This window comes from Sabethes cyaneus, chromosome 2, assembly GCF_943734655.1.
Source record: "Sabethes cyaneus chromosome 2, idSabCyanKW18_F2, whole genome shotgun sequence".
Classification (NCBI taxonomy): Eukaryota; Metazoa; Arthropoda; class Insecta; order Diptera; family Culicidae; genus Sabethes; species Sabethes cyaneus.
The window spans coordinates 194,918,165-194,945,025 of NC_071354.1; the positions used below are offsets into that span (position 1 = coordinate 194,918,165).

Below are 26,861 nucleotides of genomic sequence, written 5' to 3' on the forward strand. Positions count from 1 at the left end.
AACTGCAGCAGCCCTTTCGATCACAGTGAAAACAGATTCGCAGTGCGCATTGATGAGAGCGATGTCACGAATCCGGCCAGGCGTGATATACACAACGCATAAAAACAAGGTCCAGATCTGCTCCAAACAGTCCCAATCCTTGTTGTCTATAGCAGCCGCTCTTAATCCCTGACGAACTGCTCTATAGCTCAGATCAGAAACGGCTATCCGATAGTCAGTGATGCGGGAATTTATGCCACCTACATTTTGGCAGAAGATCACGTACGGTCTAAGGCAGGAGCGTTGGCGTCTAATGGCCTAGAAACGCAGAGCAGGTCAGTGGTACGACATGGGCTAGCAAAATTTGTACTTGCCATGAGTGCAATTTTGGAAACCCCGTTCCCTGTAACCGCACGTAGGACGACCAGAATGACTGTTGAACTCCATTTGCGAAGAGCCCGGTTTGGTGTTGGCAGATAAAAAATCGGCGACCTCTATACGAGAAGTTGCCGGCATCGATTGGGTGGTAGGCAAAGCCCAATAACTTTTGGAACTGAAGTTGTCAAATTTCCGGAAAGCATTCCCGTTTGACCAGGTGCCTGGATCAAGTGCGATGCTGCGATATTTTTTTTTATCTAAACCAATGTTGTAGGAGATAAAGTTCATCGCATTTAGATCGGCATCCTTCTTCAGTAGAGGAATCACGTTGATGGGATTCTCACACTGGAAGCAGTCCCTAACCAACTCTGTTACGGCCTCGGACTTTACGCTAGGGTCGAAACATGTAGAGCCAAAAGAGCTCCTTTAGGCGTGGGACAATCGGTTCAGCCACCGATGTGATGGGCGGCAAGTTAGTCTTCATACGCTCTTCACGGCGAGTAAGTAAAACATTCGGGTACCAACCGAAAGAGCGTGGGTAGAAGCACAATTTGAAAAAATGATGTATGGGGCATTTGTAGAATTAGTTATTATCAGCAATATTGTTGAAGCTTTGCTATATCTTTTGCATTCATGGCGCTATAAGGCTGCTACTCCGTTGGTAGCAAATTAGCCAATAGAACGTACGAGGAGCGTCCAGATTTGCTTTTAGTCAGACTTTACTGCTAATGCTATGCCTTTCTCGTGTAGGAGCATTAATCAGACTGTTTTTAGGTGAAGCAGAAATTCCATTGAACAAAATGCTAGCTGTCAGCCGGAGCAAAACGTCAAGCGGACCTGTTGCACAGTAGATATATTTGACGTTTGTTTCAAACCCCTGGCTAACACACGGCCCCAAAGCGTGAACGTAAGACGAGTGAAATTAACGCTTGGGATCTTCAACTTGATGGAAAAAATTGGAGGTTGATGAGAAAGCAGACGCATGAGTTGTTCCAGGTATATCAGAGTGCAGACTACATTGGATAAACTTCATCAGCAAGGACAAAAAGTCTATTGAAATATTTTCAATAAATTAATTATGAATAAATCGAACATTTATAATATTCAGTTCAATTTGTGACTGTACGAAGCTTGCCAGGTCAGCTAGTGATATAAATAGAAAGAATGTGGTTCTTTCAGGTTTCAGGTTAAAAATAGCTTTTCAACTCGTTGGCAAAGATTCTGTTTAATGTATAGCCAAAATGGTTGAGTGCTTTCAAAAGCACCATCGTCAATCGCTAGTCTATTTATTTTCACTTATTGGCCTTAAGGCTATTAACCTTACCGAAAAATTCCTCCCATTAAAAGTGGTTTCGTATACCGCCGATTATGATTTAAAATTATGACGCATTGTCCTGGCCGTGAACCAGCTTCATCATACTGCTGCTGCTCTTATCCCGACAGTGAACTTGCGTGATGCAAGAATCATATTCAAGATTGATAAACCAAAAATGAACTTCCAGTGTGTCGCCGCATCACAACTCGGTTCGATGATAAATCTATTTTTAGAAACTGTGAATAATTTATTTCACATTAAGAAAAACTCTATGGCAGCAGTACTTTGGTTGCGCTTCGTAACATCAGAGAAAATGTTTGTATTTTCCTTATTCTTAGAATAATTGATGGTATTTTGTTCGATTAGTTGGTTTCAGGTTTATTTGTTTATTTTGTTTTGGAACTAATTTGGATAAAAATAACTAATTTAGATAAAATCATTTTAATAAAAACTGGATTAGGAGGAGTGCAGAAAGATTTCTACTTTAACGTGAAACTCCCATGTTCAAATTTTTTTATGACTTTCCATGATATCATTTCATAAGAGGAGAGTGGTAAACCCGACCGTATTGTTCTAATAGAAATATTTTTACATTGGTGTTTTTCTAAGCATTTATAACAAATGTGATACGAAAACTTGTAATACACATTAAGACTAAAATTGCAACAAGCTTTATAAATTGGTTCCTTTGGTTTGATCGGAAATGGTTTGCGGTTTTTGGGGAGAAATCACATCATTGGTCGCTCGGTGTTGAACGTTCTTTGCCAGTTTCCTCTGCACACTGGCTGCAATGTGCTTTCTACTATCAGCAGCAGTCAGAAGCTGGGCCGTGGGAGTAGAAGAAGGGCGATTGTTTTCCTTCCAGTTTAACCACGCGTCACGGCAATCTTTTCGTGCAGCTCTATATAGAGTCACAGGCACGAGGAAGCGGCAAAAAGCCTCCCATTATTGTTGTGGAGCGGTTCAATATGTACCTTACTGTCTGTCTATGGCTGATAGACGTTTGGCTCTTCTGCAAAAGATGCGTCCCCATTTGCTTCCACGTTGCGTAACGTTAGTCCTGTCTTCTTTTGTCTTCCTGGGGGCACTTCTCGTGCACTAGGCATGCTTCCGGGTTGGTTTGCACGCTTTATGCTGGATCTATTGCAAATTGATGAAATCCTGCTGTGGTTTCATTGAATATTCCAGAACAACGAGAAGTGAATGATTGCTGATATTATAAGATCAACAGCAGGAATTTAATAATTCAGTAAAAATGTTCGATGAAAATGCATATAATGGATAATAAAACAAAATAAAAACCAAGGTTTTTCTCAGCACGAAAATTTAAAAACTTAACATTTGAAGGATTCAACATGAATCATAACAACATCTATCAAGAAAGAGTAATTTATTATTCAATCTCCAGGATTTCGTTTAAATTAGGATACCGGATACCGAATTGCTCACAACCGATATCGAAAACCATCTCGACGTCACTGCAGATATCGTTTTGTGTTTTATCGGCACCAAAAATAAACGTTCCTTACCACGAGTTTTCCAGTGCGTTGCCATAAACGAGACACCATCGCAGCATATATGTTGCCTCCTTTTGTATTAGACTTCGCGCTGGCTGGGTCCCGGTTGCCGGTTCCGTCGGTACATGTGGCTTTGGAATGTGGCAGTCTCATGGCACGACAGGTTGTCTGGGGATTTACTACGAAGATGGGTTGTGCGCTATTAATAGACGGATCATCTCTAATGAAGAGAAACTTTTACGCAACCACATTACACGACGGTTATTATAGGGAATAATAATTACCGCTTTACATAAAAGGTATACTCTCAGCTCAGGGCGTTTAAGATGATTAGCCTTAAACAATATCACGATAGGTGCACAGGAAGATGAGCAAACAGGAGGTTTTCGTAATTGATTGCTTCGAATTGAGAAGCTTAAATTTCAAGATGAAATTTACTCAAGCTTGAATTACAATACTGCGATGTTAGCAGCAGGGGTGATTGGTATTCGAGCTCTTACCGGACAACAACAACTTTTGATGGACCTGGTACCAACTAGGAACGAAGTGTTTTATAGATGACAATAGATCTATCTCAGTAACAGTTTGATCGGGTGGGGCACCCGATCTATTAGAAGAATGTTTTGGCCTGGAAAAACGGAGTAATCGTAGCATGGCGAATCTATTATTACTTATCACAAAAATACCGCCCGATTAAATTGATATCTCCGAACTTTCGAGGACAATTGGATTTAAAATCAAAGTTAAAAACTATAAATTGGACGTGGCACTGGGCTAGAAATTAGAGTTGAAATTGAGCTTGAAACCCAACTTTACATATGGAATTTAATAAGACTTTAATTTAAACTAATTTGGGCATGAAGCTTTATTTCAAATTGGACTTAAAATTGGAGTTAAAATTAGAGTTAAATTTGAAGTAATTTAGACTGGAAGTCTAACTTGGAAGTAGATATGAAATCTGACTTAAAACCAGGCTTCATTTACGTTTTTTGCTCAGTAGATGCTCATTTGACTACAGTGACCTGTACTGTGACCAGTGACCATTTGACCTCAACGAAACAGAGTTCTAAAAACGGCGTTATGGGGCTACTACCCCATTGATAGCAAAAAGAGCGCTCATTTGGCTACCAACGGGGTAGCAGCCCCATAGCACAGCAAATACAAAAGATAAAACTGTGCTTTCTTCAACAATATTGAAGATAATAATTAACTTTATAGTTGCCCTTTACACTACTTGTTCGAATTCTGTTTCCTTGAGGTACTGTAGTCAAATGAGCATCTACTGAGCAAAAAACCAAAAATGAAGCCTGCTTAAAACAGAATTTAAGGTTTTTATTTGGAATTGAATTGAATTAGATTGGAATTAGACTTGGAATTGGACTTGAGATAAAAGTTGAAATTGTACTTGAAATTTGAAATGAAGATCAAAATTAAACTCAAGCTAAAATTAAAATCAGAGTCTAAATTTGACGTAAACTTGGACATGGCCATTAAATTAGCCACGAAGTTTTACTTGAATTTTAAATTGACAGTTTTCGTCTTATTTTTTCACACATTTTATCTCTTTTCTGTTCTGTTTCTTCTTTTTTTCAATCCCGCTTTTTTCCGTTTTTTTTCTTAGTTTTCATTTCCACTTCCGTCTGTTTTTCTTCTTTTAGTCTCGTTTTCCTTTTTCGCGGTCCCGTGTATCCTGTTCCAATTTTATTTATTTTCAGTCCTGTTTTTCGTTAGGGGCCATCCAGATACCACGTGGACAGAAAAATACCAATTTTCAACCCCCCCGTCCCCCTCCGTGGACAAGCGTGGACATTGGCTCAACCCCCACCCCCCTCCCCAGTGTGTCCACGTGGACATTTTTTTTGCTTATGTCAAATTTAACAAAACTGAAATGCATTCTGCTAAATTTTATTTTCAACTTGATTTATGCAGTATTTATTGAAAAAGCTTACGTGAATGGAAGCTCCAGTCTCCGACACAAGGCATACGGATTTTCAGTCGTTGAGGAAATCTGAGTTTTTCCATTGATTTTCCGTAAATTTTCCGCAGCGTATTATAATCCGTATGTAAGGTGTTAGAACCTTAATTCTTGTGATCTTGTCTACTGCAAATTATTATCGACTACAATAAAGTCCGTTTCAACTTGACTTTCGCTTGACGATTCATCTCTGTCCAGAGTATCTTTGTCTAACCAAAGCACCTTAGTTTGGCCGTCTACTTCAATACAACACAAGACCTTTCCGATGCGATGTGAATCATAAAATTTTCTGCAGGCGAATCCTTTTGGAAATACGTTGCCCATGGATGCCCTTGCATTTGATTTTGAGGCAAACTACAATCCACATTTGGTGCAAGCGCGACCTTAATGATAAATGAGTCACGTGACTGGTGAATATTCGTGGATTCTTCTGTTACCTTTATCATTTTCAAAAGAGGGCAAGGATTGTAAAACAATAATAACATCTTTATTACTGCATTACATCAAATGTCAGGTTCGGCAGGTTCAACAGCTATGTGTACTAACGCAGGCTTAATCTTTTCGATAAGATTTATACCAGATGTGTGTCTTTGTAATGATCGGTTCATGTGTTTAGGTCAACATATGCCTCAGAAGATAAATCTTTATTTGAGCTCAAAAACAATCACTGATCAATGGTTAATGCTAATACATATGTAGAATCAATTCAACATTGCTGTTTCTAATTTCTATTTTTTGTAAGAAAAAAAACTTGTCCACGTGGACATTTTCCATACCCCCTCCCCCCTTCCGTGGACAAGCGTGGACATTTTCATACCCCCCACCCCCCTCTAAGCTGTCCACGTGGTATATGGATGGCCCCTTATGTTTTTTACCCGTTTTTTAATTTCTTTCACGTTTTCAGTCTTTTCCTTTCTCTTTTTACTTTTTCTCGTATCCAGTTATTATATTTTCCAAATATTCTTTATCTCCTTTTCTACTCGTTTTCCGTCTTCGTTTTTCTCTTTTTGATACCCCATTTTTTTCGTTTTTTCTGCCCTTGTATTCGTTTCTTGGCTCCATTTTTTCTCTTCTCCGGTTTCTTTTTATTTCTCCCGTTTTTCGTCTTTTTCTCTTCCGTTTTACCTTTTTATTTAGTCCATTTTTATTATTCTTTTCCTCTTTGCCAGTCCCATTTTTCCGCTTTTTTCCTCATATTTCTTATGTTTCGCTTGTCTTCTTTTTCCTGTTTTTCTCATTTTCTCTAACGGTTTGTTCTTTTCACTTTTGGTTTCTCTTGTTTTCTGTTTCGTATCCACTTTCTTATATCATTTTTCCTTGTTTTTTCTCTTGTTTTTCCTTTTTTCTGTCCGCTGTTTGCTCTTGCTCTATTCCTTTTCTTTTATTTTCCTGTCCCGTTTTTCAGTTTTTCCTAAGTTCTGAATCTGCTCTTTTCCGTTTTTCGTCTTTCTCCTTTCGTTTTCCCCGTTTTTCAGGCCCGTTTCTCCTCTTTTCCTGTCTTGTTTTTTTTTTGTCATTTTCAGTCTCGTTTCAACTGTTTTTTCGGTCCTAGTTTTTTGTCTTTTTTACTTTTTCCTTTTCTATTCCGTTCGCTCGTCGTTTGTTTTTCCCCTCGTCTGTTTCGTTCTTCCTCTTATTATGTTCTACTTTTTCTCCTTTACTGTTTTTAAGAGGAAATGCTTATCAACTTAATTTTTGTTTTCAGGTATAATAAGTACAAGTTGTTATATGCTTTTCGATTTGATTTGATTTGATTTGATTTGTCTTTATTGATGTGTAGGCTTTGCCCGTTATCAGACTTAAAAAAATATAAATACATACAAAAAATGACTTATCAACATTAAATGGAATTGTTAAAATATTCCCTAAGACTAGATTTTAATTGAACACTAGACATATTAACAGAAATGACGGGATGAAGATTATTGTAAACACCCATTATCCGATACATGGGCTCGTTCCGGGCGTAATTCTGCGACCTGTTTGATGGGTGAAACGGCCTAACCCTTCTTAGGTTGGTTATACCTTCGTAGTTGGTCACCTGGCTGCACAAATATGGAGCACTGTATTTTCTAGAAACAACGTCTTTGAGAAACAACACATCTATCAAAATTCTTCGATCGCTGAGACTGTTGATTCCTACTAGTAAGCATAGCGATCGGTAGTCCGGCATTTCGTCTCTCCAACCAAGATTACGCACTGCATATCGCACAAATTTTTTCTGTACCCGCTCAATTCGATTGATGTATACGTTATAAATTGGTCGCCACACCACGCTTGCGTACTCGATGGTCGTGCGAACCAAACCATTGTATATAGCGATTATCGTGTACGGATCATCTAGTTCGCGGCTGTATCGCTTCACCATGCCAAATAATGAGTTCGCTTTCGTTACAATTTTCTCGACATGTTTACTAAAGGTCAGTTCACTGTCCATTTCCACGCCTAAATCGCAATGGCACGTTTTCCTTGGGACTAAATCCGCACCGAGATGGTATTCATACTCAATTTTGTTAGAATTGCGACCGAATGAAATCACGTTACACTTGGCAACGTTCACTTTTAACCCAAACAGTTCACAAAAGTGGAGAAAACGATTTAAATTCTCTTGAAGAAAAGTATTTATGTGATAATTCTGTTCCTACTGCCCTAAGTGATTCCGTATTGCAGTGTGACGTCGATAGTGCGCATGACATCACTCTCTATCTACAAAATGTACGCGGATTGAGGACTAAAATCGACGAATTCTTCTTGACGACTCACGAGTGTGATCTTGACGTAATATTTTTAACCGAGACCGGACTAGACGACCGCATCGACTCGCTTCAATTATTCGGGACATCTTATAATGTTTTCCGCTGCGACCGTAATCCACACAACAGTGACAAATCCAGTTTCGGAGGTGTACTTATTGCCGTGGCGCAATGCTATCCTAGTTCGATCGCCGAATCTGCTAACAGTGCCCACGTAGAGCAAGTTTGCGTGAATGCTACTATCCGTGGCAAACAGCTGTTACTTTGCTGCCTGTACATTCCGCCCGATAAGAGTCGTAGCACCGACATTGTCAACATACACGTTTCATCTATTTGTGAGCTGTGGGACAAATGTACTGATCGTGGCTCGCTTCTGGTGTGCGGCGATTTTAATCAGCCTCGCATTGAATGGGGATCGGATGGAAGTCAAAAAGTATCCACAGCACATCTGCCCTGTGCGAGTGCCGCTTTGATCGATGGTATGAATTTTCTGAACCTTACACAAGTGAACACAGAGCGAAATCATCTCGGGCGCACATTGGACCTGGTATTTTGCACCTCTGGATGCTTATTGTCTATCGACCGTTGTGTTACCCCGCTGCTGCCTGTCGACCCTCACCACCCACCGCTTGTGATGTCGATGCCTGTCTGTGATAATGGTGATACTGCTACTGCTCTGATTGATGAAACAAAAAAATTGAATTTCCGAAAAATCGATTTCTCTGCACTGGATCAGCACTTGCTCTCTATTGATTGGAGGGCTCTACTGGAGTATAACGATGTGAATGAGATGGCATCGAAGTTTTGTGAAACTATTTCGCGATGGTTGAACTCCAATGTACCTCTTGTGAAACGACCGGCTTCGCCTGCGTGGAGCACCCCGCATCTTAGGCAGTTGAGAAGGGAGCGCAACCGAGCACAGCGTGCACATCGGAAACGTAAGACAATGCTGACACAGCGCAACTTTAAACGTACTAGCGATGAATTCCGTCGTTTGAATGCGGTTCTGTACAAATCATATGTCCTGCGTGTGCAAACCGATCTCCGGAAACAACCGAAAAATTTTTGGAATTTCGTTAATTCGAAAAGGAAATGCTCCTCCATCCCTTCCCACGTGTGCCTTGACGGAATCGAATCCACTACCGTTTCTGATTCTTGTGAGCTGTTTGCAAACTTCTTCTCATCTGTGTTCGCCAATAAAAAAGCCTCTGATCGTGATGCACAAACCGCTGCTTCATACGTTCCTGCTGATCTGGTCGACTTGAATGTGTTTGAGATCACTACCGACATGATAATAACTGCTGCAAAAAAACTGAAGCGTTCTTTCTCTGCGGGGCCAGATGGCATTCCAGCTGTAGTCTTGAATCGCTGTATTGTACCATTGGTAGTTCCTTTACGCATTATTTTCAACAAATCATTCGAACAAGCTAAATTCCCGAATATTTGGAAGGAGTCGTTTATATTCCCAGTGTATAAAAAAGGCGACCGCCGGAATGTTAGGAACTATCGCGGAATTACTAATTTGTCTGCCGCGTCAAAATTGTTCGAAATAATTGTTAGCAGTATGATGTTGTCTCGTACAAAAAACTACATATCTCCAGCTCAGCATGGCTTCATGCCTGGCCGTTCCGTTTGTACGAATTTAATGGAGTTTACCTCTACCTGTATTTCGCAAATAGAGAATAAGAAGCAAGTGGACGTAATCTACACGGACTTGAAAGCCGCTTTTGATCGAATTGACCATACAATATTGTTGCATAAACTTATTCGACTCGGTGCCTCTCAACAATTAGTGCAATGGCTCAGCTCGTACTTGCGTGACAGGGTATTGCGCGTGAAGCTTGGCTCGTGTATCTCTGCGCAATTCACCAATACCTCAGGTGTTCCGCAAGGTAGCAATATGGGACCACTGCTTTTTTCACTGTTTTTCAACGACGTTACGTTGCTCTTGGATATCGGATGCAGACTTGTGTACGCTGACGACTTGAAACTGTTCCTACCTGTTGGAAAAACTGACGATTGTTGCCGCCTGCAAGCGTTACTTGATACATTTGTTGACTGGTGTAAACGAAACTGGCTCACACTAAGTGTGGCAAAATGTGAGGTGATAAGTTTCTACCGCATTAAAAACCCGATTGTATTCAACTATCAGATTGAGGGGTCTGAGCTGCGCAGAGTAGACTACGTTAGTGACCTTGGTGTGTTACTTGATACTAAACTAACATTCGACCTGCACCGTGAATCGATAATTTCGAAGGCAATGCGTCAGCTCGGCTTTATTTCGAAAATTGGTCGGAACTTCAACGATCCTCATTGCCTAAAATCGTTATACTGTGCCCTGGTTCGACCGCTGCTTGAAAATTGTAATATAGTTTGGTGTCCTCAGCAATTAACATGGATCCTGCGCATCGAACGAGTGCAACGAAAATTCATCCGGCTTGCCTTGCGACATCTACCTTGGCGCAATCCCGAGAACCTCCCGCCATACTCTGATCGATGCCGTTTACTTGATCTTGACTCATTAGACTACCGACGAAGAACCCAGCAAGCTGTATTCGTAGCCAAAGTCATCCATGGTGAAATCGATTCTCCCAGGCTTTTGTCACTACTGGATTTTCGTGCTTCACAACGGACTCTACGTTCTATTGGCCTACTACAAGTTCCATTCCATCGTACTGTTTTTGGATATAATGAACCAGTTACCGCATGTATTAGAACCTTTTTGAAAGTTGAAGAATTATTTGAGTTCGATGAGCCTTCGCATAAATTTTTGCAGAAGATAAAAGCCTCTAATCTGTTATAGTAATTAGACTTCATGTAGACACTAGTCAGATGAATTACAAATATAAATAAATAAATAAATAAATAAATAAGAATCGTACAATCTTTCAAGCCGCGCACAGGTATAAATATTTTTACGTCGTCAGCATAAATTAACACGAATACATCCACTAACGTATCTGGGAGTTCATTCATGACAACCACGAATAATATAGGTCCCAAATGACTCCCTTGAGGTACTCCTGAACTTGTTACAAACACTTTGGAATCAGTGTTGTGTAGCCTTACGTACTGCAAACGGTTAGTCAAGTATGAATGCATCCATTCTAAACAGACCCCATCAACTCCATATTTTCGCAAAACCGCAATCATTGCATTTATGTTGACCAAATCAAACGCCTTAGACATATCTGTATAAATAGTGTCCACTTGGTAACCAGCCGACATCCATTGCACAGTTCTGGAAACAAATTCTGTTAAATTTGTCACTGTTGAGCGTTTTTTAACAAATCCGTGTTGACAGTTTAGGATTAGAGGCTCGATCCACGTATACACATAATCATAAACAATGCTTTCAAACATTTTTGGAATAGCCGATAAAATGGAAACACCTCTATAATTTTCAACAAACGTTTTCGAACCATTTTTGTGAATTGGTACAATATGTGATATTTTCCAAATGTCTGGGAACAATCCTGTCGTTAAAGATGTGTTGAAAAGTATGAACAGCGGAAGCAGCAAGCCATCCACACATTTCTTAAGCAAAGAGTTCGGTATCCCATCCGGTCCAGGTCCTTTTGATACATCTAGCGATTTTATTTTATTACAAATTGTTTCGATATCTAAATTGATTACCGGCATGCTCATGTTGGGTGCGACAAATTCAGAGACATTGGTAACGGTTGCACGGTCGTAGATACTTTTAAAGAAATCAGCAAACAAATCGACGGTGTCTTGAACATTTTCACTTTTCCTGTTATTTAGAACAACGTTTACAGAAACACCTTTGTCTTTACGTTTGCTGTTTATGAAATTCCAGAAACATTTTGGGTTAGACTGGATATTTCTTTGCAGCCCGTCTAAATACGAGCGGTGCAGTAATCGGTTTCTTTCTTTGAAGTTGTCTCTTGTCCGATTATACGCAATTTCATCAGCTACATACCGCGTCCGTCGAAATTTGTTGTAGAGCTTCTTTTTTTCCCTAAGCAATTTTATCGTTTCATAATCGAACCATACCGGATATTTGCGGTTGTCTTTCACGTTTCTTACACGGCAATGGCGTGATAATATGCCGTATATAATATAATAAAACACAATCACATTGTAGTCAAGTGCAGTTTCGGTATTCCACGTATCACCGTCAATTATAATCAAAACGGAAAATTTCCGTAGAAAATCCAACATAGAAGCAACGTTAGGTTTCATATCGTCCCTATTAAAAGCATCGTTAGAAATAAATACTCCACGCCAGTCTACATCTTGTAATTCCTCGGTAATCCGTGCCATAAATCGAGCCATAAATCTCGCATGTGCATAGTATTTTTTCCATATAAATGAACAAATTATGGTAGTTTATGTGTACCATTACCATTATATTAGATTTATAATAAAAAGGATATATTTTATACCTTAATTTTAGTAATTACCGGCTCTACAAAAAGTTTTTCGAAAATCCAGGATAGTTGCATTCAACTGATGTTTATATACTTATACTATCCATCTAGCTCCTTTCATCTACTAACAACAATTCCTTTCCCGAAATACTTGTGAAGATGCAGAGGATTCCCTGCTCTTTAGTAGCAACAAGTATTAGACTAACATTCCTTCCCATCCAACCAGGATCTGCATTCGGACGTGGCTGGCGTCGGTATTGATCAGCATGCAGGAACCTGATAAGGATGCACAATGAGGAATAGCATGCTGTCCCAAGTATGCTTTTTCCAGTCATCATTTTGCAATTTTCATCGGTCCTGATCAATAACGGAGTAGCAGCACACGGGAGGTATCCTATGTTAATGCTTATGCTTATGCTTTACTGTCACGTTCTGTTTTTCTTTTCTGTTTTATCTCTTTTGTCTTCTGATTTTATATTTCCCCCAATTTTATTTTATTTTTGGTCACGTTTTTCCTCGTTTTCTAATCCTATTTCTCTATTCTCGTGTATTCTTCTCTACTCTCGTATATTCTCCTTTGCTTTTCTTCTTTTTCTATGTAGTCTTTTCTCCTTTGTTGTTCAATTTCATCTCTATTTTGTTTTCTCTGTTTCTGTTTTCAGTACATCATGGTTTTCTTACTCGTTTTCTTCATTTTTTTAGACTGCCTCTCTTTTTATGTCCAGTTTTCTCCTTTTCAACTTCCTTCTCTTTTCATAATCAGTTTCCCATCGCATTCAGTCACGATTTTTGTTTCGTTTTTTTATATGCCAGTTTTTAAACTGTTCTTTCTCGCGTTTGCGTTTTCTTTCTTTTTCTAACCCATTTGTCAAGTTCCTGTTTCGTTTCCCTTCGTGCTCGTTTCTATTCGTTCTCTTTCTGTCTCATTTTTCCTTTTTTACTTCTTGTCCCGTTTTCTCTTTTTATGCCCCGGTTTTTTGTCCTTTCTTTTTATTTTGTCTTTTGCTCCCTTTTTCCCTTTGCTCTTCGATTTTCCATTTTTATATCTCGTTTTTCGTCATTTTCTCTTCCTTTTACCTTTTTCTTTAGTCTGTTTTGACCTCTTTTTTCTCCCACGGGTTTCTTCTTATTATTCTTCTTCACCCTTTTGATCTTGTTTCCTGTTTTGTATCTCCTTTCTTGTCTCATTTTCCCTCTTTTTCTTTTTGTTTTTTCCTGGACGCTGTTTACACTTGCTCTGTTTATTATCTCTTTTCCTGTCCCTTTTTTCGCCCATTTCTTGAGTTTTAAATTTCCTCTGTTGCATCTTTCTCCTTTCGTTTCACCCGTTTTCAGGTTCGTTTCTCCGCTTCGTTTTGTCATTTTCTGTCCCGTTTCAACTGTTTTTTCGATCTCGGTTCTCGTCTTTTCGCCTTTTTCCTTATCTATCCCGTTTTTCGTTTCTACGTTGTTCTTTATTTTCTCACTCGTCTGTTTCGTTCTTACTCTTATTTTGTGCCGCTTTTCCTCTTTTTCAGTCACGTTCCATTTTTCTTTTCCGTTTTATCCTTTTGGTATTCCGCTTTCATTTTTTCTTCTCGTTTTGTCCCGTTTTTCCTATTTTTCTAATTTTATTTCTATTTCCGACTCCAGTATTGTCTCCTTTGCTTTTCCTCCTTTTCTATCTAGTTTTTCCTCCTTTTTTGTCCAATTTTTGTTTTCTTGTTTTGTTATCTCTGTTTCTGTTTTCAGCTTATCCTCATTTTTTACTTGTTTTCTTCATTTTTTTTGGAGTGCCTCCTTCTTTTCTCTCATTTTTCGTCTTTTCTCTCCAGCTCTTCATCTTTTGCTATCCAATCTCTTCATTTTTTCCCCCATTTCCCTCATTTTCTGTCCAGTTTTCTGCTTTTCTATGTTTTTCTCTATTTATGTTCAGTCTACTTTTCCATTCTGTCACGATTTTACTTCGTTTTTCTTTTTAATACCAATTTCCAAGATAACACAAGATCGTAATAGAAAGTTCACATTAAATCGTTTTCATGTCAATTTTACAATGGAATTGTATAATGATTAGAGTATGTCAAATCGAAGTGAACAATAAGTTGTTTTGCAGTCGTGCATGTCTTCATATACAATTCATGAGTGTGAATTATAAAGCAGTATAGACGATTGCAATATTTGATTATATCTTAATCATATATTCAGGAGTATTTAGTTGCGTGTTATAAAAACTACGCAAAATAGAATTACAAATAATTGTCAAAATTTCCGCACGTATATCGCCTCCACTTTGGTATATATATATATGTTCTTATATTGCGTGAAATATAACTTTTTCATTCAGATATGATTTCGTATATCTCAGTTGCAATCGAGATATACAAACCAAATGGTTTACTGGGTTGTGATAATTTCTCTCTCGCGTTTCCCTGTCTTTCTAACCCGTTTGTTAAGTTTTTGTCACGTTTAGCCTCGTATTCTTTTCCGTTAGTTCGCTTTCTGTCTCATTTTTTTCTTTTTCACTTGTTTTGCTGGATATACTAAGAAAATTTACTAACATTTTTAAAAGAAACTATTTATTTTGCGTTGTTTGGTCAATGAGATGTGAATTTTTGAATTAAGTAAATATTCAGTAAAATTCCATGTGATTCAACCTAGTTTTCCACCTTTTTTACCATCACTTAACTTGAAATTGGGCTTAGAAATGGAAATGAAGTAGTTTTAAATTGGACTTGAAACTAGACTTGAAATTGGATTTGAAATCGGACTTGCAGTTGGATTAAAAATCAAAACTTTTTGTTGACGTTGATCAAACTGTACATAGAGTTGTGTATAGAATTGGACTTCAAACTAGACTTAAAATTGGACTTGAAATCAGTGTTGAAATGAAATTAGAATTGAATTTTGCATTTGACATTGAACTTAAATGAGGTGTGAAACTAATCTTGAAATTTAATTTATTACTGGAATTGAGTCCAATAACTCGAACTACACTGAAGTCGCTTTGTACGCGGTTTGTTTTTTACGCGACTATTTTTACGCGAATTTCGAAATTTACGAAGTTTTTTTACGCGAATTTCAGAATTTACGCAAATTTCGGTATTTACGCGGTTTTTTTGGCAAATTTCGGAATTTACGCGGTTTTTTACGTGGTTTTGATTTACGCGGGACGTATCCTTCGCGTAAAAAGCGACTTGAGTGTATTTCTACGCAATTGATTTACTTATGGCGAAAATACACAACAACATACGTTGATTGCGTTGATGCGATTAGATGGTGCACAATACATCATATGCATTCCGGATTGTGCTATCGTGAAAAGAGACGGCTTATTCTGATTTCATTCAATTGTAGAGCGCAGTTATTCTAATTTCGAACGTTCATAAATGAGAATGGATTGCCAGCGCAATTGTTTCAAACCAGTTGTAAGGATTTATATATAACTAATTTTAGTCATAAATAAACTAAAATTGCTAATCGTGTAATGCTTGGGTTGTACATTACTATCACAAACACCCTGTTTCAGTTTTGTAATCAGGCCAATCATATTTCCATTAATGTTACGTTCCGTTAATATTCCATTAATATTACATTAATAAACGTAAATCATAAACGTACACAAATGTTCCTCAGCAAACTTACATATTTTTCCCTTCCCAATTGAAACAAGTATTCAATAATTATGAAAAATGCAGATTATTCTTCTTTTGTGCTTTTTGTTTGTTTTACAGTTTTACTTTACTTTATTTTGAATTGACTTATTTTTAGTAATAAGAATAATTAATAATCAAAGTGATGAATTGATAGTTCACTAACTACTTTAAGTTGAAAACCACTCTAAAACAGGTTATGCATGAAGCAGTAACTTCTCAGATATAAAACTGTTTTAGGAACATCAAACAACCCAAATCAACGGACAATGCGTTTATACAATTTATGGTGTGCTCTCTTCTTGGAGGCAATATTTCCCGTCCGGTAACGTCGTCATCTTTGCCGGACAGTTCACGAGACATCACTTTTGAAATTCGAAATGTAGTGCTTGCTCAAGCTCTTAATGGAATTCCTCCGTTCCAAGAACTTCTTTCAATCACTGCCAAGATTTTGTAAACTAAAACTGATGGAGCATGTCTAAAAATATCCTCCTACCAAACCACCACCGTATTCTCGGTCTGCCCTCACCCCGGTTGGTTCTGCTAACAGCGCTCGCCGAAACCCAAAAGGAAACGCAATTTCGAGGCGAACAACCATCTAGCAGTAAGTTTGTTTAACAGTATCGAACTGAAGGCACTTCCGAAATGTAAACTTTCCGAAGAGCACTAATTGTTGAAAATTGCTTTGCGCAAACAATAACAGCGTGACCTCCTTACAAAATTCCACCTCCACAGTTTTTTTTCTATGCTAGCCGAAACCAAAATATTGTAAAATTGATTGCGAATTTGGTTTAAAATTTTATTGAAGTTCCATTTACGGAAGGTCTTTTGTATACATCGTTTATCAAAAAAAAGGAACCATTCCATTCCATATCCCCCGTTGCTGATGCTGATGGGGTTAGTGCGCCGACAGTCCAACATACATTTCCAAACTGATTCTTATTAGGTAATTATTATTATTACAGTTCCTTCCAAGTAGTCTAAAGATAGCATTCAACTAAAATTTCTCCTACCATCCCTTCTATTTATATATAATAGCGTTTTTTCAGGTGTTATCCAACACTAAAAATTGTACATTTCATCTATTCAATATGAAATTCCCTCCTTCCACTAGTATTGAAATATGAATTTTTAGCCTGCTCACCCTGTTTCCCGTTGAGACAATTCATCACAAACGGGGTCGGTTATGATGATAAGTTTATTCAAAGCTGTGAATCGTTCGCCGTGTAAGGCACAGCTTTACGAACAATTCGAGAGCTGTCCAACAGTTTCGGCAATAAAGTGTGAGACAATCGTTTTTACTTGTCAATTCTTTGTAACCAATGGCTTTTCAGTCTCGTTTTCAATTGACTTCTATTTTTAGCCAATAGCTTCGCTTTTTTGTCTTTCATAACATTAAACCATTTTTCTGTTTCCATGATGCCTAACTACCTATAAAAGCGTTGTCTCAATCGCTGTGCCAGAGAAAAATCAATTCCGAGGCTTTCTTGTTCTCCACTGTGCCGATTTCTGCCAGTGAATAACTTACCCTGGCGAGATATTTTATATTTAAACTAATGCATATTAGATTAGTTTGTCTCGCCATGACAATAAGGAGGTAAATAACCTTCGATGGATCTAGCTCAACTACGAAGCGTTAATCATCTGAGTTGAACTGAGACCATTTTATGGCGTTTCAAAAATTGCTATTTTAATCTCATCGTTATTGCAGTACAGCAATGAGATAACTATGTGAGGAAACTATTCGATAAACTATTTTCATCAGTAGGGTTTTTATAAACTCCACATGCCTTGTTCGATTATGGAAGTGGGTCTGGGTTGAATTTATGATCGTTTTGTAACAGCGACGCGTGATGTAAAAAGGGTGTTACTATTAAAGTTTGGCCGAACAAGAATTGATTAATATTTTTTGGAACGGTGGTTCTACAATTGATGAAGGGACGATAGGGGAAAGTAATGAAGAATTTTTTAAAGGAGGGAAAAGAGAGGAAAGGTTAGAGGGGGTTATTGGTAGCTAGGCTTAACAAGTTGTCGTTGTGACTCCTACCTTTTGTCCAATGCTAGAAGGTGCATGACTCGATCCAAGCTATAATCTGAGTTTATAACCGGATTCAAACCCACAACACCCGCCAGGGCATGTGGCCCGCTGGTACTTGCACCTTTGAACCATAGAGGCGCTGGACAAAAGGAGACAGCGCAACCCCCCTTATTAAGCCAGCGACATGGGTTGGGTTATTTTAGACACAAATTGTGCCTAAAAATAAAAAATAAGAAAATTTATCCAATTTAATTCTACTATGTGTATTTTATTCAATGACAGATACGTATTTCGCCTACGACTTGCAGGCTTCCTCAGTGTCTGTTTTCGAACAGTTCGAAAACAGACACTGAGGAAGCCTGCAAGTCGTAGGCGAAATACGTATCTGTCATTGAATAAAATACACATAGTAGAATTAAATTGGATAAGTTTTCTTATTTTTTATTTTTAGGTTTCGTATTCTACTAAGACGCTCTAAAAACTTCAGTCACACAAATTGTGCCTCTTCCTCCATCTACTGTAGAAACCACCGACCGAGAACTTTAATCTAACCTTGTTTTTACTGACGGGACGACGACACTATGCAGGCCCTTGCGACTTACAAGGCACTGCGTGTGACGCTGTTCGTCTGCAGCGTGTTAGCCGCGATTCTCAGCGCGAGTTTCGTGGAAGGCAGGCAAGGTACAAATACCCAGCTAGCCACAAGCCCTGGCGGGTGTTGTGGGTTTGAATCCGGTTATAAACTCAGATTATAGCTAGGTTCGACCCATGCACCTCCCAGCATTGGACAAAAGGTAAGAGTCACAACGACAACTTGTTAAGCGTAGCTACCAATACCCCCCCCCCCCTCACCTTTCCACTCTTTCCCCTCCTTTAAAAAATTCTTCATTACTTTATTACTTTCCCCTCCCGTCCATAACATCAATTGTAGAACCACCATTCCAAAAAATATTAATATATGCTTGACCGCATTTCAGGGTCAAGACTAAAAACACGAGGTTTGGTCTGAGAATCGATTACATTTTCTTTTAAAAATGAAATTATTTTTCTGTTTAAATTTTAATTTTAGTAGTATAAGATACAACCTTTCATTTTACTCCTGGTATCGAACTCTACATTCATCCACTTTCTTCGCCACAGAACGCCAGTTTACCTTAAGCTGCTGCTCACTTTCAAAAGTTTTGGAGATTCCACTTGAAGATTGTCAAATATTTTTTGATTGGGCGAATCTCTGGCGTGTTATCTTATACATTGTTGATAGCATACCATTCCAGAAGGGTCTTAATTGCCTAATGCCAAAATGCGGAAAAATGCGTTCAGGAAAATTTCCTCGTTGGCAGTGGTTGTAATCAAAATGTCGCTTTTCAAGCCACAGGTGCAGATACTCTGCCATACAAGATATTTCTTATTGAGCTTCGACAGCTTCATATGTTTGAAAATAACAGTCATCCGATTACTGTATGAAACTTCTTCCCAAGAAACTATTCGAAGTCTGCCTTGAAACGGGTTTAATCATCCTTCATTACACAATCGAACTTCGTCGACATACGTCGGCGGCTTCTTATAAGTCGACACTCGACTTTTTGTTCCGCAGCGGAGTGGGAGACTTCCTGTTTTCAATGTCGTGCCAAGATATTATTTTGTTTGGGTTTCAAACGCGGCGCGTCGAGGTTCTAGAACGTGATGAAATTATATTTTCAAGTGGCAATTTCTGCAGAAGTTAACCAGTTCAAATTTATTGCAACACTTCTTGATTTTTTGGTATTCGCAACCCACACCAATTAGTCCTTTCCTAGGAAATCTAGGGTAAGAATGATTTTTCTTAGACTCTCCTGGAATAAACTTTTTAAGCATTTCTGTGAATGAGCATTTTGAGCGTTTCTTCAAAGATCGCTTCTTGCATCATCCGTAATTTGTATGCGGGTCTTGTCGAGAGCTCACAATAATCACACTTTTTCTGCACTTGCCATACCGTACCTGATTATGACTCTGGATAGCGGTAACCAAACAACTTGCATACTTGCAATTGAGGTATTTTAGCATTTGTTTCACAAAAAGGCATTAAATGTGGCTAGGCCAAAGCAAGTCCGGCAAAAGTCATTGGAAAATAATCTGTCGGGGTATACACATCAAAACCGCTGTCAAGTGAAACCTTATGCAATTGCTGGAATTCTGCCCAGCTAGCATTTTCATATCCCTACTAGCACGGTTGTTACAAAGTTGTTATGGTAACCGAAATATGACTAATTTCAGTCGTAATCCGGTTGCTACAACTAAATGGATTTAAATAGTGTTGCTTGGGATGTATATAAAAGGTAAAAATCAGCATTATGTACAGATATACATGCTAATAAATCGTATTTGATGCGCAAAATTGACATCTGCAACTCGGACTAAACACTACTTCGTAATGCTATACAATTTTGTGCTGAAAATCGTATAGTATGTATGTCAGTCATTATCCGTATATACGATAAAAAAATCAACTTGGGCCCACTTTATCAAGATTTAGTTACGATTTCGAATTTGTTAAGAGATATTTACAATAATTTTCGTACATAGATATACGAGTTGATGCTAGTTGGGTAGTATCTTTACTGGCTGGATATTGAAATTCTTGAATCGGCCGATCTCAAAATTCAAAACGCCCTTGATGGTCAGACTAGGATCGCTAACCTTATCGTCAATTTCCATTACGCGGGGAGGAATGTAGACGCGGCACTCCCGTGTAAAGAGCTCACATACAGCAATTTCGTGTGACTCAAAACCGAAACACGCAGTCTGCTGATGCCGGACGACTGTGCCATGAAATCTGTTCTCTTCAAGGACCTCACTGACACCAGAAATAGAGGAGCCAAACGCACTAAATGACTCGACCAAGTGGAAGCCGACTTCAACGAATTGGCAACAAGTAGCCCAGCACCGAGTACAGTGAAGAGGAATTCTTAATACGGCAAGAGCCACTCCGGCTCTCTGCTGGTAAAAATAAGTAAGTATGCCAGCCACGCAAGCTACAGCAAATCGAACAGCGGATTCGTAGCAGCACAAAGCACAGAACCACGGACGCTTCTTCTAGCCAAGTTCAAGTTTTCAGCGATTTACAACAAAATCCAGAAGAAGAAAGTCGATTTCTCGGAGGTTATTTTTTCCAAATTTTTTTTCTTTTGCTGTGTTTTGCTACTTTGCTCCTGCTGCAATGAGCACTTTTTTATTTATTTATTCAATGGAACAAATTTTTCCTTAATCGCCCTTCGGGCCTTGGCGATCAGCTGCTTCTCCGTTTTAGCCACGAAATTATTGGAGTAGAACCTGCTTCTGAGGTTCACCCAAAAATGTCGCAAAAATGTACCAGTCGCAGGTGGGGGAATAGTTGGAAGAGTTTATCTTTAGCCAGTCGATATCCTCTAGTAAGTTGCCTCTTGAAATAATGAACCGACGACCAAGTCCGGCCAAGAGACCATATCGTTCTTCGCATGATATTTCTAGTTAAAGGCGGCAACTTCCGGTAGGCACTTCGTACTGCATATCACACCGTTCACCGCAAGCCCGGAAACAAAGAACAGCGGCCTGGACTTCCCTTCTCGCTGACCATCGCTTTACAAGGATCTTCTTCGGGAACTCGGAATAGGTGTCGTAAGTACCCGGTGCCCTGCCAGTCGTTGCCATTCAGGGTCATGTAAGCCTCTCGCGCTTCACCGGAAAACTGTTTTTCACCAGCACCTTCAGCCGCTCCTTCCGATCGGCATCGACAGACGCTTCCGCATGAAAATGACTTCTTTACCCAGGTACTTCTTCATTATTTTGGCCTGTTGTTTTGACCTACCGGCCCAAGGCGCAGAAAAATGAAGCCACCATGCTATTATTCTTCAATTTCTACTGCACTTCAAGGTTGAGTAGCATCGGCGGATGACCGAAACTAGGCTTTCGTTCGACGCTCTCACCTTTCTCCAGAAGGAAGAAGATGTTGTAAATGCCGGATCGGCCATATTCGGCGGACACGAAGGTGAAGGGGATGTCCAAGCTCTTCGCTCCGGGATGGAAAGGGCAGTACGAATAAAGCATCGAGCGTAGTTGCGATACTGATTTTGCCATGGCTACTGCAAATTAACTGATAATGGTACTTAGTAGCTGCGAGAAGCGGATTTCTCTGTCTTTTTCTGCAAAGATGAGACAACTGCGCCTTACTGTTATACTGTTATACTCTACTGTACTGTTATACTGTTATACTTTACTGTAGGCCGAATATTAAGAAATATTGTGTCGCCAGCACTAAACTGGCGACTTCCGAAAAAACGGCAAATGATTTTTCTGTCGTACCGAACATTGAAGCTAGTGTCGGAAGTAGTGCGCTGTGCAACGCGTTTCATTAGGTATACAGCACGCTACTTTCGACACTAGGTACGGAAGGTACGGAATTTTGTGCTGAAAGCACAATATAATGAATGATTGGTAAAGTCAATATTGATTCCGTAAAAATAGGCTCAGGTTATAAATTTTGGCCGTTTTCGTTAGAATAGGTGTAACGAATCAAGAAAATTCATGCACTCTGTACGTAAAAATAATTACAATACAAAATATTTGGTTATAATTGATTAAGCTTGATTAAGCGTTGATTGAATCGTTGATGGAATTTGGAGTGAGGTCACTCAAGTCTCGTTTTACATACACTATTGGGGGGACGTAAAAAAATCGGTCGTAAAAGAAAGGACGTTAATTCAAATTTTGGACGTAAAAAATGAGGCCGTTAATACAAGTTTTGGACGTAAAGAAGAGAACGGCGATTCAAATTTAGTACGTAAGGGAAAGGACGTCATCGTTTTACCAGAATCTATAACTTTTCTTTGTGGTTAGTAATAATATTCGGAAAAAATAGAAAAATAATTGGCTATATGAGAAAAGTTAAAAATGCAAAGCCGTTTGCGAAGCAATTGTGATAAAACGACAGAATGGAAGAAATCTTATGTGAGAGTAATGTAATTGTCTGCAAACAACTTTAGAAGTTATATTGAAAATAATCGATTTTATATAATTTGTGCTATTTTTTAAGAATACGAAACACATAAAAAAACAAAGTTAAACACAATACAATCGTGGTCTAGAGGGTTTGAAAATCACCCTGTCTTGCCGTCATCATCACGAAAGATACATAAATTAACAAAACAGAGTTTTGAATTGGTAATAACAATTTCAAAGAGTTTTATTTTTATTCATACCAGAGGAAAATATTCTCTACAAGAAACAATTTCTACAGGATTATAATTACATTCGATAATTCGATAATCGTGAGACCTGATCTGATCTGATCTACAGAACGTAACTGACCGAACACAACACTAAGGAATGTACAATGAAAGGAAACAAAACGCAATCATTTACAGCTACTGGAACAATCAAAAGTCCTCGGATTTAAAGTTTTTAGAATTTTGGTGTTGCTTATAGCGTAGCTCGTATCCATTCTTTATCTAAAGTAGAATAAATGCGACGCCGGCGGCCATTCATCGACCACCTGTCTACTCCTAAGATGCAGGTTATTATCTATATTATTACTATCAGTAAGCTTAGTTATAGTAGCACTTAGTCTCCAGAACAAAGGTTGTTGTTTATTTTTCCACGACAAACAATTTGGTCGAATTGCAACGTTACCTTCGATTCGCGTTCGTACTTAGAATAAATTAATCGAAAGTTTTATCAGAATAATGGCACTTTAATCGTACAGGTTATCGCTTAAGTCGGAATGCTTAAACCTAGGGTCCACTTCGATCACTTTGGTATATGTACAAACTATTCAACGCAATCAACCTCGCAATCAATAGTAGAAACTATGGCGGGCATAAAACTCAGCATTTTTCGAAAGCCGCTTGCTAAAGGTACTGAATGCCAATCGAGATCTATCTTCGGTTTCACACGGTTAAGTGCATAAATCAGTCACTAAGTTCGTTCAACTGGTCTAATTTTCTTCTATCAGGAGAACAAGTCTTGCTCGTTTTTTTTTTGTCTTACAGTGCATGTTGATATGATATTTATAAAATTAAACTTGACAGAATCCTTGATTCCCAATCCGATGTTCTCTCTAGCGCCCGTAATAACTGCAGCATATTGATGACCTGGGAACACGCTGTGTGGGAAGGCCGGAGATACCTCGTAAATACGTATATGAAACTGGCCGACGGAGAATCTTCTTTGGTGGAGGTTTGCTGGGTGTACTGTTCGCAAGAATCGACGAACTGCTAGTACTGAATAGCGACGTTTTTGACTCGGTTTTCTGCTTTAAGCTCTTTTGATTGAGTATATTAACCGAAGTGCTGCTGCATGACAGAGACCGGGTTCTTGTAGGGGTATTAATATTTAAATTTTCCAAAAGTTTTCGCATCGATGAGCGCCTCGATGTTCTTGAGGTCTTGTCAACGTCTTGGGAAGAATTGCTTACCGAATCACTGGAAGTGCTAGACAGTTCTAGCGTTAAGATCTGGTCGGTAGATTTTACGCAAGGGCTTGACTGTCGTTTCTGCAGTGGCTGAAGGCGATCACTGAGCGAAGAACAGGACTCTACAGAAGAGCTTCGCGAATCCTCGTCTCGATTCATGGCACTGATTTCGTCACTTGACTTCAAACTAATTTTCCGATAAATGTTTTGAAAGAATCCATAGGATTTATCCTTTCCTGGCGAAGCAGATGACAATGGTGAAACACTCCTAGTTGAAGGCGTCGGAATATCGATATAGATGTTCTCGCTACTGTTGTTGTTATTTCCAGTTCCGGCGGTAATCCCAAAATTCGGCGATAGATTGTTGTTATCCAATTTGTCACAGGCTATCATCTTGTTTAATTTCACTGTTTTTTTTTAAACTAAAACCACAAACATATGCAGTTCAGATGCTTGAATAAAGCTTTTCTTTCGTCCAGAACGGTTCGAGTTTAGGCAAACTTGATTCGATTGTGGAAAGTGAGTGAAAATGGATGCGTGCCTTTCCTTTTATAGCTTCTCGCAAGGGCCACGAATGATTGGGATGAATTTTTCATACCGATGGCTTTCGCAAAAGGAGCTGCTGGGATGCTGAGATCTCGTGTAGCATGAAGCTGTGCGAACGAGAGAATTGGCTCTGCTCACGGAAATGTATACATAGAAAGGGGAAAAATGTTTATCATCCACTTTCTCTGTCGTACCATCATTAGCCGGCATGAAAATATTTTTATTTTGATCTGCTTCCAAACCGGGGAAACCATTCCAGAATTCATCGTTCATTTATCCATTTTCAACACAATGTGTTCAAATGAACATAATGTTGCTTATGCTTTATACCTATAGATATACTGAAATTAAATACTGCATCGTATTTTATTTCCAAATCTTAGAAAAATGGGTGTGACCATAAACATTCAGAAACATTTGTTCATAAGGTTGTGTTAAACAATTCTAATTGTTACAGCTACTAGAATGTGTTTACAATCAACCGCAGTGTATCCCCTTCCGCGCGTGTCCCGAGATCATAAGCAAGATCAAAGGACAATTCCTCTGAGTATTCCACGTGCCCATTATTTTACGTTTTCACTAGCCTTCTCCGCCGCCTCCAGACTAAGTAAATGCAAAAACAAGCACCTGAGATTTTGGTCTCTTGTAAAAATGGATTTTGCCTTGAAACTGATCTGGTGCGGTGAGCCTACATAATGATTACGAATAATCCTATTCCTATCCGTGTGGGTCTCAAAATAAATAAACGCTAAGAAAATAATCCGAAGCGAAGATTGATAATTTTCCAGGCATTCAAATAAATAAGAAAGGGACACAAATATTTTATTTTCATTAGTTAAATATCATCTTTTTACTGTGGAAAAAGTATATGTATAGGGTTTATTTCTAATTCCCGTCGTAGTAAGTAACGCCATTCTAATTTTCATCATTTGTTGAATGGATTTAATGAATACTCCAAAAGTTCTTGTGCTGATTTGACTCAAACACACTTTCTTTCCGATCCGCGAACTTTGAAAACACTGAAAAGCGATTATTAAAGCATATTATTGAAATAACGCAACTGACTTTATTTCTTAAATTCGTCGTACCGTTTTGAAATTCGTCCATTAAAATTTTTCATTGTCCGAACCAAAAAAATCACAACAATGTTTACGAAGCTAATGCGCATGTATTTGTGTTGGACGGCATGATAAATGTTATTCTGCAAAATTTCTGCAGGTCAGGCAAGTTTTCCTGTCTGTAGAATAACGACAATGCCTAGCGTGAGTTATTTTCTTTTATGAATGACGGACATTAAAACGATTAGTCCGCATTTTCTTCTTCATCGCACGAAAAAACGTAGGAAATTTATCTGGTAGGACTTCTTTAATGATAAAAAGCATTTAAATAGATTTCAGCTCCCTTTGGTTGATCGCGAATGATAGGCAACAAACTAAAATATTAGGGAATGACTAGTTTTGCATTGTGTGTCATAAAAATGCTGATATTTTTAATAATTTGTGTTGGATAGGACGGGAATAGGCAATTACGACGAAGCAGCAACATACCCTATATGCAGGAGATATATTTTTGAATTTCAATGCAAATTTTACATTTCTCCTTGTCGATTCTTTTATACTCACATTCAAGATGTTTTAAATGAAAAGCGCGTTTTTGATGAAAATCATAGGGCACTGGTGCGCTCAGGCTAGGGTACGTACCCCACCTTCTCTATGCATTTTTTTATAAAGCAAAATAATTCGTGCAACCCTGCAGTCCGCAGTTTTAAATTTAATCGGCAGTATTTTTGCGAAGAGTAAATAAATTGAGTAGAATTAGTTCCTGTTTTAGGTCCGATTTCAACTACGATTTCAAGTTTAGTTTAAAAATTCAACTTCAAGTTCAAGTTTAATTTCAAGTAAAGCTTAAAGTGC

General features: G+C 38.6%; 1 protein-coding gene across 1 annotated transcript; it reads right to left on the reverse strand.

The window, feature by feature from the left end:
• Positions 1-24,048: 24,048 nt before the first annotated feature.
• LOC128738074 (probable serine/threonine-protein kinase dyrk2) lies at positions 24,049-24,795 on the reverse strand. Its single transcript, XM_053832916.1, has one exon. It carries the CDS (start codon positions 24,793-24,795, stop codon positions 24,049-24,051), a length of 747 nt encoding a protein of 248 aa, XP_053688891.1.
• Between the last annotated feature and the right edge of the window lie 2,066 nt (positions 24,796-26,861).

Excerpts from the sequence above, each read along its gene's own strand:
- LOC128738074 (XM_053832916.1), bottom strand. The coding sequence starts at position 24,795 with ATGATAGCCTGTGACAAATTGGATAACAACAATCTATCGCCGAATTTT.